A 14,421-nucleotide genomic window follows, 5' to 3' on the forward strand; every position below is an offset into this window, starting at 1 on the left:
GTCGTATCAAATAAAAGAACCCAAGAACCGGCATGTCTCGGCCAATTAAAGGCAGAAAGTCAACTGGCAATTTCAGCTCTGGATTGAAATAGAAGTCTCCATAGAAGGACATAAGTCAGGGCACTCAATCATAAAAATACATACATATGTACATCAATTATTTAAAAATAGTTCTTTATATCTTTATTTTTCATTCTTGACAGAAAAGGCAATTAAAACTGGTTAAGAGTGAAATAAAGTCAAGTTTTAAGTTAAGATAGGAAGAATAATCATAGACTATCTTTATGAAAGGGATCTGTTATGATATAAGCTACAAATATTTTAAAGTATGATGACAAGATATATCTGACAAGATAAGATAACATATCATCAGATTCATATAATCCAAGATGATCTAAAAATTCCATAGATGAGCAATATCTTACAATAATGGATACTCCTTGACGTAAATAGTTTTTAAAATAAAAATTTGCTAGAGTCTCGCAATAAAGCCCTATTCTCCCAAACATATTGAGAGACATGTGTCTCTAACGAGTTGTTTTGTGTGTCCAATTTTAGTAACCACAATAAATCATTCAACGAAATCTAACCAGGTGATCGACATCATCGGTTAAGGCGAGAATAGTTCAAGTAAAATGCAGTAAATAAACACTTAAATAATTAACTTTAAGTAGAGTAACGCGAATCGAGGCAAGGAAATTGCCGCAGCAATTGACATTTCGAGGGTCATTCGACACGCCGACAGGAAAATACTCGAAATTAAAATGCCGCAGACCGCGAATCGTCACGAGACTCTAATTACTTGGCCATGCTGAAGTGGTTTGGATTGGCTTGGGCTTGAGTGAATTGGTGGGTTAAGTGATTGAAGGCTGATGATCGGCCAATGGGTCATGGGGTTATGTCAGTTCTGGGTTTTTTCTTCCAGCCATTGTACTGTTCTTTGTTATGGCCATAATAAACTGCGGAACGGAGCGGGCAAAAGTTGGCTATCTTAAATATGCCTTTTACAATATGGTGTGGCACTAACCATAATATCGGTCCTAATCTTTATAGCCGCCAGAGACTATATAATGCGACTTTTGTACCAAGGCTCTGGGACTGAATAAGATAAGATTGTCCCTCCGGAGGAGGAAGGGGGACAGGAGGGAATCTCCCCGCTCTAACTATTCGGCAGAATCTGTCAGGCATAAAGCTCAGCATGTGATTTGCCAGTTAAACGGGGTATATAGGGGACAGGCTAGTCCCATTGATACTGAGACTGATTTATGGCCACCAACTGGGGGTGCGTCATCCCTCTAACCGCAAGGTGTTTAATAACTTAATTGGCCAAATTCTCTGGCTGTGATCACAGGTCGTGTGCGCCGCTTTATGACTGCGATGATTGTGCTGCACTGCGGCAAGGGAAAGTGCCAATTTTCGGGGTATTTTTAAAAATTCCATAACTCCTCCAGTCGTCCGTCCGGGGGCTGGCGTTCGTATACATTCTACTGCCAGTATATACGGAGTATTAATTCAATACAACACAATAAATGTAATAAATAAGCAAGCGCATTAATTGTTTGCTCAACTCATTTGAAGTGTGAAAAGTGGTAAGAACTTTTAGCGGGCAAATGCCTCAGAGATCGAGCTCGGCTCATCTCATTTAATTGTGGCACTTTGCAAATATTGACTTCAAGTGAATTTCCTAACAACAGCTGGCCAGGTGAACCCCTGGCTGGCCGATCGGCGACAAGCCTTTAACACGTGATTCTGTTATTTATACACAATATATTTCAGTTCGCTAATTTGTGCGAAAACGGAAGTGAGACCGTGCATCGAATTGGGGAAAGGTTCGTCTCCGGTTTGTCGTTTTGGGCCACCGAAACCAGTTGGATTTTGGTATCAACAAATTATTGCTACTGTATTCCAACCGCGTGAGTCAACAGCGTAATCTAATAAATTATAATGGGAGAAGACTACAAATGTGAGAAAATTCTTTAGCAAAAATAAGACAACAAAAAATGGTCAAACAACAAGTGTTTCCCCGTGGATGCTGTTTCGGGAGTTCTTTCATTTGCCGACCACCAAAAAAGCGAAAATGTACTATCTCGGAAGGCGGTAATTTACAAACCTGAATGGCTCATTGATAAGATTAGGATTTCGGATGGGAATGTAAATGGAAATGGGGAATGTGAAGGGCAAAGGAGCGTGGGAATTTCCATTAGGGAGCAAACAATAGAAGATTTCGGCACAGAAATAAACTAGGGTAAGAAATCTTCTAAGAGGAGATCCTCTTGTTAAAAAAATATTATAAATTACTTATTTTCTAACAAAAATAGTATAAATTAAATCTTAAATGCATAATAATTTCCAAGGTCAATTCCCAAACTTTGTCTAGAATACAATCTTTTAGAACTTCGAGCCGAAGCCGTTACTGGGCTTCCGAAGTTTACAGCTGCTAAAACAATTATATTGACAAATATAGGGACATTTGTTTTTGAAATTCCAAAACTTTATGGCTGATAGCCCGCCCTTTGATTACAATGGCGATTATCGGTCAAGTGTATCTCACATGCGTCGCATGCCAAGTGCTTTACAGCTGCCATGCAGGAAGCTATAGCTTTATAAAGGTGTTGACATCGGTTGAAAATGAAACTGTTTGCCCAGCAGTGGCAAAAACACAATTACCTCATTATATGATATTTAACAAACTGAATTAAGCAGCAGTGTTTTCTTAATTTGTTAATGCTATAATTAGTCTTGCGATTATTTTATTAGGCAAATTAAGATACAAGAGTATATTTAATTTATATTTATATTTATTATATTTAATATCTTAAATTTAAATTTAATAATTTTAAAATAACAATAAAATTTTGTATTAGAATTCTGACCAAATTGGAATCAGAATATTATTTATATTATACTAATTTATAAAAACAAACAAATACAAACAATAAATAAATAATAAATTAAATAAAAACTTAGTGAAATTTTGATGTCCTGAAATATACAGTTTACATGAGTACTTGTTCTACATGTATAATTACAAAAATACTTACATTAATTTTACACTATAGGTGTCGCGTTTGGAAACAATTTACATAGTGAAACGTAAAATATGTTAAAATAAACCGCTTTTTAAAATTATGTTTGTTTTAGGAAATATTGATATTGAAATAATTAAATGATTAATTTATTAATTAATAGATCAAAATATGTTTTTAAAATCTTTATTAAAAATATAGCCAAAAAAAAAGACAAAAAGACATCACTACTTTTGGCAATCGATAAAAACAGCTGATTGCTGCCCTGTGTAATGTTCGCGAAAAAAAACACGCAGAAGAAGCGTTTCTTTGATAAGATAAGAGAAAATCCTTAAAATACTCAACAAAGCGGAGCTAAGGCCACTAAAACCCATGGCGGACGCAAACCGAACCCCGCCCAGTCGTAAAATGTAAGCGGACCACGGCGGCAGGCAGCTGGCAGCAGAGAAGCAGCAATTGACCAAGTGTTCTCAGTTGGAAAACTCCATGGAAATAATGGGTGACAGCGAGCAGATTTGGCCAGAGATCGGTATAGACCCGCAGCATGTGTGCGAGGCAGGCGTGGGCGAGGGTAGATTCCAGCTGATCTGCTACAAAGCCTGGCTGCAGTCCCTGGAACGCCACCGTCGCCTGACTCACTTTCCCAGCTGGCCGTTATTGGATCGACGGGCACATCCCACGGGCCAGCTGGAGCATCCTTGGACTCGGATAGTGGTACAGACGTATCGCAAGCAGCCGCAGCGCAGGGTATATCCCCTGCCCAGGATTCCTGGAGAAGGATCCAGTCAGGATTTGCCCCTTTCCTACTCGCAGGCAGTGTCCTTTGTGGCGCACAACAACTTCAGGCAGCTGTGGGAGGAGGCCTACAGGCGGTACAATGGCGCCCATGTCAAACTTTGCAGAGCAGCTACATCAGCGCCGCTAGCAAAGCCACATCCCGGCCAGGGGCAGCTTCAACCACATGATGTCGTCCTCAAGGAGCTCATTCAACGCGTCTACCATTGTCCCGTGTTGCACTGCCAGGCGGATCGTGGCGACTCCCCCACAAGCATTCCCCAGACAGCTGACTTATCGGGCAGCTGTCACGCCAACATCTTGCCCGCCCTGGTGGCCATCGAGTCATCCACCCACTTCAGCGTCTTCTTCTATCCGCCGGCTCTGGAATGCAGCCTCTATGATTGCATCACCTTCAGTCCAGCGCTGCTGGGAAGGGGCTACAACAAGACTCTGTTCGTGATCTACCAGATCCTGCAGCTGACGAAGCACCTCCAGGCTCAGGGCCTCTTCCTGGGCGACCTACGGCTGCAGCACATTGTGATGCGTGAGAATCTCTGGCTGCAGATACTACCGCGACTCCAGTGCAATCTTCTGGAGGAGGATCCATCAGCCGGAGGCGGCGATGACATGTCGCCACTGACGCCGCTGGCCAGCGAGGAAGTGACGGGAGATTTGGCGAGGGATCCACGACACCAGCGCCTGCCCTCCAGCAGCACCATGTTCGACCTGCGGCTAGCCTACGATCCCGCCCACTTCAACCTGCGCGAGTACGCGGAGATGTGGTGCAGTGGCCAGCTGTCCAACTTCGACTACTTGACCATCCTGAACAATGCGTGTGGCCGGAGTCTGACCAATGCCGCCCATCACCACATAATGCCCTGGGTAACCGACTTCAGTGGACGCGGCGGGGCCAACTGGCGGGACTTGACCAAGAGCAAGTATCGCCTGAACAAAGGTGACGTCCATCTTGATCTCATGTACGCCCATGCCAGCCAGCATGGAGCTGGAGAAGGCAGCTTTCAGCCCTTGGGCGATCAGGCGCCCCACCACGTCTCCGACTTCCTCTCCGAGATCACCTACTTCGTGTATATGGCAAGGAGAACGCCTCAGAGCATCCTGTGCGCCCATGTGCGCCCCATTTGGGTGCCGGCGGAGTATCCGGTGTCCATTCAGCGCCTGCAGGAGTGGACGCCGGACGAGTGCATACCCGAGTTTTACTCGGATCCCATGATCTTCAAGAGCATTCACGAGGATCTGCCGGATCTGGAGTTGCCCGCCTGGGCCACCTGCCCGGAGGACTTTATATGCAAGCACCGCGAGGCACTGGAGTCTCAGTATGTCAGCGAGCGACTTCATCACTGGATAGATCTCAACTTTGGCTACAAATTGAGTGGCAAGGCGGCGGTGAAGTCAAAGAATGTCTGCCTAACCCTGGTGGATCAGCACCGGAATCTCAGCCAGCGCGGCATTGTCCAGCTGTTCGCCCAGGCCCATCCACCGCGACGCTATGCCACCCCCTGGTTCAATAAGACAGCTCCCCGGCTGAGTCAACTGTACGCCAGTCCCTTGAAACGTTTGGCCAAAAGTACGGAAAATCTGCACACCGAAATGGGGGCCGGATCGTCCCATCTCTCTGTCCGGCTCGGTGAGGATAAAGGATCAAATGGATCGGTGCATAGCAGCACGGCCAACTTTTATCCGGTTACCAACTTTATTGAGCTGCCGGAGAACTACAATCCGACGCTGTTGCTGCAAAATCTGGAGACCCTGGAAGCGTTCTACGCGCGCACCTTTCCGCAACAGCGGGCAACCGCTAATCCCGAGGAGAAGATGATCAGTAGCGACCTCCTGTTCGAGCAGAACTCGGCGGATCATTCGTTTACTAATCAACTATTCGCCGCCAGCGGAGAGGAGATTCCCGCCAAGTCGAAGAATTTGTTGCGGGAGGAGAAAAGGAGTTGCCTGCAGCACTTGTTGAGTGCCAGAAGGGAGCGAGATCTGCAGGTTTTGGGCTGCATCATCGTGGAGCTCTTTGCTATGCAGCGCCTGCGTCCCCTCCTAATGGGCAATGGCCTGAGTGCCAGCTTTGAGGCTCGTCTTTCCGCGTGTCGCACCGTGGCCAAGATCCATCGCCAGGAACTGCCGAAACTAGTGCGCCGAGTGGTTCGTTTGCTGCTGCAACTAGAAGAGTCCGGTGAGGGAGATCAGGGTCTGCCACTGCCTCCGAATCCCGCACAGTTGGTGGAGCCCATGTTTGCCAATCTGCTGCTTCCCTTCCCAAGTCACTATATAGCTGTGTATGCTTTGGTGCGATCTCTGCACGCTTTCGAGGCGAACGCGGTGCTTCTGGAGCTGCAAACCCACTTTAGTTGCAGGGGCGGCAGGGAGTGTGCGCGGTACACGGAGATGGACCGCCAGCGGGTGATATTCGAGCGAAAGATAGCCGAGTGCAAGGTAATGTCCTGCTGCGCCCATCTCCGGCGGCTCCTCGAACCCGTTGCCTTTGCCTATGAACAGTTCACGCCTGTGGAGCTGCTCCTGCCGCACATCATCGATCTGCTGCGCGACGAACGAACTTCCATTTTGACCGCCTGGAACTTGTTTGACCCTATTGCCCAGGCCTTGGGCGTGGTCCAGACCCAACAGCATCTTCTCCAGCCACTGCTCAAGCTCTACGACGTTGAGGGAGTCGGTAACTCAGCGGAGGATGGCGGCGTCAATAACAGCGGCGGTCATTTGAGATTCTCGGCCAGCAGTTCGTTCAAATCGCGAAAATCTGTGAAGCTGTATCACCACAGTTTTCTGCTCCGCCTGATTGTGCGCTTTGGCCTCCGCTGCTTCCTGCAGCACTTCATAGCCCCGCTCATCGAGGCTGTTGGTGGCTACAAGGAGCCAGAGCAGGGGAACGGCTACCACTACCACAGTGGCGGCAGCAGGAGGACCAGCAAGAATCTCAACTTTGCCGCTGCGGAGGAGGAGGTCGACGACCAACCACCGCCATCGGAAACAAAACCGGACATCGAGGAGCTGTTTACGTTTGAGGAGGATCAGGACCGCGTGTCCAGTCACGAGAGCAAGTCTATCGACTCCTTTGACATGCGGCCGAGTAACACCAGTGCGGCCAGTGCGGAGGAGGCTCGAGAATCGGACGGATCGCCGGATAAACTGGTGATTAATGAACTTATTTACGGCGCCAGAATATCCCCGGATAAGCTCTCCCTGCGTGATGGCCAAACGCCGCCTGCTCTGATCCCCCCACCGCTGGGGCCACGCTCACCCACCATCGAGATCCCATTGTGTCCCACTGCGGCCGGTGGCATCCGTCGCAGCTTCCAGCTAAGCGCCATTGACTGCGACATTGGCTCCCGGAAGAGTGTGGACAGCTTCGACCTGATCAGTCAAGCGGTGGAGGATCAGTTACCTGCTACAACAACGACGTCGGCGTTGGAGGCCGAACCGGAGTCCACCGACTCCCTGCAGGCATCGGTCATATCGCGCCTCTCGGAAGCAAAGGCCGTCCAGAACAACCGCATCAGCGAGATGAGCGCCGAGAGTCTGGTGTGGCTCTCGCATCGTCTGGGCCCAGTGCTGACCTCTCGCTATATAACCAGGAATCTGCTGAAGCTACTCTCTCTGTGCTATGTGGGCCAAGAGAACCTTTTGCCAGAGATGGACGATGGCCACTTCAGCTCCTCCCCAGAGGCGGCCAATCTCAACTACTTCAGCATAGCAAACGCTAGGGTGGCGGGCGATCGAAGTGCGGCTCGAGTCCTGGAGTGTCTCATGTCCATAGCGGGTGAGTAAAGAAACTTCTGGGAATGGTTTGCACCTTCCGAAAGCTCTTCCTTCTATCCTTGAGACACCATTCCTTTCCAGCTCTCTACGGCGAAAGCTTCCTCCTGCTTCAGTACTTCCCGCACATCAGCGAGCTGATTGGGCTCTGCTCCAAGCGGATCACTGGCAGCCTGGAGGGTGCCATCATCAGTTCGCTGCAGCTGCTCAAGTACATGGTGCCGTGTCTGACCGATGCCAGCATCATGGAGCACCTGCAGCACATCCTGCTGGACGCCATTCTGCTGCCAATTCTGCGTCTGCTGAGCTCAACGAATCTCCAGATGCCGAGTGGCTATCTGGGGCGGTCACTGCTAGCGCGCAAGTTCCTGGACGCAATCTATGCTCTGAGTGTTCGCCTCGGATCGGATATGACGCGGGAGCATCTCTGCCAGTCGCTCCTCTGTCCCTTCTTTCTGATCTTCAACAAGGCCTTTGGACTGCCCAATGATTTTGCCGCCGATCTGGCCAATCTTTCGCTGACGGGTGCAGGAGGAGCTTCGCAGCCGGAACGTGCTATGGAGGAGTTAAGAGATGTCTTTGGTCCCGAGTTGGCGCACACCGCCTATCTGACGTTCTTGCGTTTCCTGGGCGAGGCCAACATGAAGAGGTCGCTGACCAATCTGGAACTCGTGCTGACCCTGTGCCACGAACACGAACAACCCAGTGGAAATGGTGAAAGCAAAACCCAATTGTCCACCAGTGTGAGTTCCGGACAGGATGTGGATTCGGTAGATGCCACCTGCGAAGTGGCTGCCAACAGTTTTGGCACCCAGATCGTTGGTAATCGCCTGCAGGTCCAGGCCCGGAACAACGTGGAGCTGCTCGACATGGTGGCCTACAAGCTGGACCAGATGCCCAGCACACGGCACTTGAAGGGCAACTGGCTTGCCTATTGGCGAAACGAGACCACGCGCAGCGAGAAGGACAACCAGGCGCTCAATCTCAAGCAGATACGACTGCAGTCCTTTGTGGGCCACACCAACTCCGTGAGAGCCATCTACGCCCTGGACAATGAGAACAGCTTCGTGTCCGCGTCCAAGGACAAGACCGTCAAGCTTTGGTCGCTGCGCAGCGAGGGAGATGGCCGGAAGACCAGCGCCTGCCAGTTCACCTATACGACGCACAAGAAGTCTATCAATTCGCTCAGCTTCCTGGAGTCCCTCCGCTATGTGGTGTCCTGCGATTCAGGAGTACACCTGTGGGATCCGTTTATCGGGCGACCACTGGGCATACTGGATGCGCCGCGACACAGTGCCGTGACCGTGGTCAAATGCCTGCCTTCGCATTCCCCGCTGGTTGTCGCCGGCACAGCCGAGTCCACGGTGAAGATGATCGATGCCAGGAGCATGGAGTATGTCAACGAGTGGAGGGTGTGCAATGCTGCTCTGCCCAATGCCACTGTGCGTTGTCTGGCGGTGGCTCCCTCTGGCAATTGGCTGGCGGCTGGACTCTCCTCCGGCTGCATAGTCCAGCTGGACACACGTACCGGCATGGTGATCAACTCCTGGCGTCCAATGGAGTGCGATCTGCTGCAGCTGTCGGCGCCGAGTGATCAGTTCCTGGTGAGCTCCGCATTAGATCATTCCCTGGCCGTTTGGCATGCCCTGGATGGCATCATGCACTACCAGCTCAAGTGAGTTCTACTGAAATTTTGATCTTGATAAACTTTACATTACTTTTTTTTTCGTTTAGACCTCCGCCGGAACCCGCTCATTTTCTGCAAAGCGTGGGCTCCTCTTTGGTCTACGCCACCACCGGCAACCGGGTGGGCGTCTATGCGGATGTAGCCCATTCCCATGCCTTCAACACGATCACCAAGCTGCGTTCGGAGACCTTCCGCGGCGTCTTAACCTCGCTGGCCGTCCTGCCCCTGAATCGAGCCTTCCTTGCCGGCAACGAGAGCGGTCACATTGCGCTGCTCTGTTAGAAGCTATATGCGCACGCGTGTGTATACCAAAAAAATCGTTGTTCTAAAATTTCTTTGGAACCTCTTTGGAACCTCTGTGCGTTATTTCTTTAGTTTACTTTGTATATCCAAATTGCACCAAATATTATTTTAAAACAAAACACTGACACAGGTTGAACGTCGCTGCGAAAAAAAAGAACAAAAAATCTACTAGCGATTGTGCTTAGAAAATATTAATGTTCCTTCGCACATTGTCAGTCGGAGGAAGTTGCACAGCGACGTTCTTCAATCTTATAGAAATTATTCTTTATACTCGAAAACATTAAACCAAATAAGCATTCCAGATAAACAATTTATGTATAGATCTAGTACGTAGGCACAAACAACAAAGTCTATTTACAATTAAAACTGCTTAAGCTGGAAAGAGGTAAAGTATTTCTTAAGAAATATACAAATAAAATATAACAATTACGATATAAATGGTGTTTTCCTAACGGCTTGGGATTCTATTACATGAAAATTATATATTTGTAACTTTTTTTGAAACAGATTAAAATTGTTTATTGTTTCAAACAGATTAAAGATTATGTCAATTGTTCTCGGATTTGACTTTGATTAAATTTCAAGTAATATAATATTTTAAAGGTAAATTTTAAAGATACAAAATAAATGAATAATTTTGTATTTCTTATTTTTCCCGGATTCAACCTTTAAAAATATTTATTTAACATATTTATTTTAGAAAGAACTAAGCACAACCTCGTTAATAGGTATCAGGGACGTATATCAGCTGCCATATGCCTTGTAGACATGATTCATTTTCACTTCCTGATTAATAAGACCTGCGATCGCAGTTGGGAACCAGTTTGCTGGACGCAATCAGAATGCGTTGCTGTGTGCTTTTTCTCGATTTCCTTTTGCGCATCGCCTTGAGCTGGGACAATGAACTTGCTGGGAGCAGCAGCAAAAACTGCACAGCAGCTGGAGCTGGAGAAACGGCACAGGCAGAAGCGACGTTGCATCCGCAGGCTGGAGATCGTCAGGGCGCGAGAGAGATGCGAGGGTATATGGAAGATTGGCCATTCGGAGGCGTTGCATTTATTTTTGGGCGATGCCAATGCCGATGCCAGGCGATGTGGAGATGGGGATGGGGACGTTGTCGTCTCTTTATGGCAACTTTTTTGCATTGACTTTTTTTTTGTTTTGCTGTTGCTGCTGCTGCACTCTTCGAAGTCTGGAGTCAGGTCGACGACGTATGCGTAAGACAATGATTCTGGGCGCTTGTTACAATGAGGATTTGCAGAGGACAATAGTGCGTCTAACTCCAGCGGCACCGGGCACTTCAATCTCCAGGCCACCGCACCCACCCACTAGGAGGTGGCGGTGGGTGCCCAGCCAGGTGCCTGCCTCTGGAGCTGGTACTGTGTGATCCACTTTGGTGGAGGAGCACAAACCAACCAAGTCACCTTGAATTTAAGGAGTCGCCTCGCCAGTGCGTAAACTGAGCAGGGAATAATGAGGTGATGAGGGGAAGTAGGGGCAGCCCCACCACCGCCCTTTCCCTTTCCCAGAGATCGACTGGAACAAAACTAGTTGGTTGGACTACCTGCAGACTCTTGGTATTGGATTGTCATCGCTTCTTGTCCAGGCAGCGCTTGTAGATAGGAAGATAGTGGACTTGTCCTTACATCGAACATTTAATCAATGTTATTAAATTGACAATATTTTAAAGATTTTATGTAATATTTTAGCATTTATTTGTCTAATTTTTTTACTAAGAACTGTGATACTTATTGGAAGTCTTTGTTTATTTAAAAAATGTAGTGCAGGGTTTATTTTATTTACAATAGTTTATTCATTATGAAAATACCAATATTTTTAAAAAAATATTAGGATATGTTGGTATTTAAAAATAAACATAGTGCCATTTAATTTACAAATAAATATATTTTTTTTTATAGATTATTCTTTAATATTGGTTTATCTTTAAGTTTTGGATAAATAACTAATAATAATTTCAACAAGAAAGAAAGCTAACTTTGGCCAGCCAAAGTTTGTATACCCTTGCAGGTAACAATTAAAATATATCATAACTAAGCCAAAAATGCATTAATTTCGATTCGGAAAGCAGTTTTGTGTTAGTTTTTATTAATTTAAAAAAACTGCATACCAAATTTAAAATTTAAGAAATCAAAATTTTTGGCCATTTTTGCTAATTTTAATGATGTAACCCCTTATAAAATTTCGCAAAAATGGCCAAAAAATCGATTTCATCCGGACATGTCTAAAAAGATTCCCCTGTTGATGCTGATCAAGAATATATATGGTTTATGGGGTCGGAAATAATTCCTTGACTTTGAAAAATATTATTTTGTATTATAAAATCTGATTTTTTATATTAAAAAATTCTTAATTTTTTTTAAAATTAAAAATATCATAACTCTGCCAAAAGAGCATTAATTTTAAATCGGAAAACTGTTCTGTGCAAGATTTTCTACAGTTAAAAAATCAGCATACTTCATTTAAAAATTTTGAAAATTCAATTTTTTATCAAAATCAAAAATTTTAATGATGTAACCCCTTATAAAATTTTGCAAAAATGGCAAAAAAAATCGATTTCTTCCTGACATGTCTAGAAAGATTCGCCTGTTAATGCTGATCAAGAATATATATGGTTTATGGGGTCGGAAACGTCTCCTTCACTGCGTTGCAAACTTCTGACCGAAATTATAATACCCTGCAAGGGTATAAAAATTATGCTTGAGTATGGTACGAAGACTCTTTATTTCATCTTTTAAAATAAAAGCGGCAGTAGTAAATTGTAAAATATTAAAAAATAAATAATAGTAACTTAGTAAAATATAATTTTTGCATTTATAATAGGATTTTTATTATAATACAAAAAAAACCCCTTTTTTATCCAAAAGTAGAAATCAAATTACATCGTATTCTGCAAGGTAAATTATTAAACATATGTATGTATGCAAGAAATCACGTCCGTGAACCCCCACTCCAAGGTCAACACCCACCCAACACACATCCCAGTGATAATGCGGGGGCTATCAGAGAGTCAAGCCACAGAGTAACCGTCGGATAACAACGTCACAGTCACGAGCAGTGAGAAAATATACACGACAATAGCAATAACACGAACAAAGGCCGGCGGCACGACAGACATGAAAATATGTGGGGAATTCGAAATTTGTGAGAATCGCGCTGCATGAAATTTCACTCAGCTGCCCGAACAGGCAAGCAGACCTGAAAGCAGACGGCTTCGTTATGCGCGGAATGCGGCACAGTGGCCGTGGAACGCAACGCTCGGCCAGGGTTGCCGCGCGGCAGTCATCGTCGCGGCCACCTGTAGCGCCTCGATCCCGTCCGGTGGTCTGACAACCCTAACGTGGAATGCCGCCGTTTTGAGATTCCGAAATATGCGGTCGGGAATGCCGCCCCAAAATTCCAACATGCCGGCGGATGTGAGCGAGATGGCGCGACAGGCGTTGCCAGAGCTGCCATCGGTGTGCCCGAGCATTTTTGAGACGGCAAAATGTTACCAACATACAACCGAAAATTCCCACCAGGCCAGCAGCAGAGGCAGTGGGTGGCAGCGGACAAAATCCACTCTCCCGCAGTCATCGGTGGGGCAGCGGCAGCGCACTCTGTGGCGCATCGAATGACTTCAAAATGTTACCATACACTCGAAAAATGGCAACAGGCGCTGAGCAAATGCGAGGCAATGTGCGGGTGCGCTGTTTATAAATTCGAGACGTTTATGCCATCAATTTTATAACTCACACCCCCGAGCCGGGGGCGACGAGCCAATAAATTCTCGCCGGCCGCGATTCGGGCATACGTATTTTATAGTCGCACATTGCAGATCTGACATAATAACTAAGAGGAGCGCAGAATGTGTAGCAGCTTGGCTGTTAGCGCCGCCCCGCTCGCTGTTACCGCCTGCTTGTCTCTGTGGTGGTGTCTCGTAATTAGCTCTTTTTCGGTGCGCCATCGCCGTCGTCGTCGTCATCCCTCTCGCTCTCTGGGCGTTGCTGGAATTCTATAAAATCGAATTTTTAACGTTCAAATGTTAACAGAGCCGCAGGAGCGGCCGAAACCTGGCCTTGCCCGAGTGGGTGCTGCTGTGCTGTCTTTGCGTCGTCATCCGTTATCGATTTCCGTCATGTTAATGCTGTAAGCCTGCTGCTAGTTAACAGGCGCCCACCCCATGAATTGGCATTATTAGGATTGCCAAAATCATAGAAAGACGATTAATGCCGGGAAACAGCAGTCTCTCAGCTGCCATCTGTGGGCCATGGGAGCAAGCGAGACGACTGTTTTCGTCCACGGGCACAGTGGGTGCCCAGGGGGAAATTTGATGCAACTGTGGGAGAAAGAACTATTCAAATTTTCTAAATTCAATCTACTTTTATACGATCCAGGACTTGTGATCAAATTCGAGATCCTAAAAGCGTGCTAAAAGTTTATCATAACGTCTTAAAAATAAATTTCATTTATACACTAATATATAGCTTCTCTTTTAATTTATTATTTATGTATTTTAACAAAAATTACTATTTCTAAGGTTATTTTTTTATGAATAGATTTTTATTTATGTTCAGACATATATAACAAAATTAAATATGATAAATATGAAAAGAGACTAAGAAATAAGAACACTTTCCACCAGCAAATTCGCAATCGGGATTCAATTGATGTTTAGCCGAGTGAGTGAGCGAGATAACCGATTTACGGACGTGGTGAGTACTCTGTGGAAAATTTGATGCCACTGCCAGAGAACAAATTTTCGAAATTTGCGAATTAAAATTAATAAAATCAAAAATATAAATGATTATAGTTACACACCCTAGTTAACCTTTTCAA

The 14,421-nt window shown here is 46.1% G+C and overlaps 1 protein-coding gene across 1 annotated transcript; it reads left to right on the top strand.

Annotated features, from left to right (window-relative positions):
• The first annotated feature begins 3,292 nt into the window (after positions 1-3,292).
• Positions 3,293-10,023, top strand: Wdr81 (WD repeat domain 81). The gene is made up of 3 exons (XM_017177499.2): positions 3,293-7,599; positions 7,680-9,270; positions 9,330-10,023. Exons 1-3 carry the CDS (start codon positions 3,513-3,515, stop codon positions 9,562-9,564), a joined length of 5,913 nt encoding a protein of 1,970 aa, XP_017032988.1. The 5' UTR covers positions 3,293-3,512; the 3' UTR covers positions 9,565-10,023.
• The last annotated feature ends 4,398 nt before the right edge of the window (positions 10,024-14,421 follow it).

This window comes from Drosophila kikkawai, chromosome 2L (genome assembly GCF_030179895.1).
Source record: "Drosophila kikkawai strain 14028-0561.14 chromosome 2L, DkikHiC1v2, whole genome shotgun sequence".
In the NCBI taxonomy this organism is placed as follows: domain Eukaryota; kingdom Metazoa; phylum Arthropoda; class Insecta; order Diptera; family Drosophilidae; genus Drosophila; species Drosophila kikkawai.

Excerpts from the sequence above, each read along its gene's own strand:
- Wdr81 (XM_017177499.2), top strand. The coding sequence starts at position 3,513 with ATGGAAATAATGGGTGACAGCGAGCAGATTTGGCCAGAGATCGGTATA. Across the intron at positions 7,600-7,679 it reads GTGTCTCATGTCCATAGCGG|CTCTCTACGGCGAAAGCTTC; the intron begins GTGAGTAAAGAA and ends ATTCCTTTCCAG. Across the intron at positions 9,271-9,329 it reads ATCATGCACTACCAGCTCAA|ACCTCCGCCGGAACCCGCTC; the intron begins GTGAGTTCTACT and ends TTTTTCGTTTAG.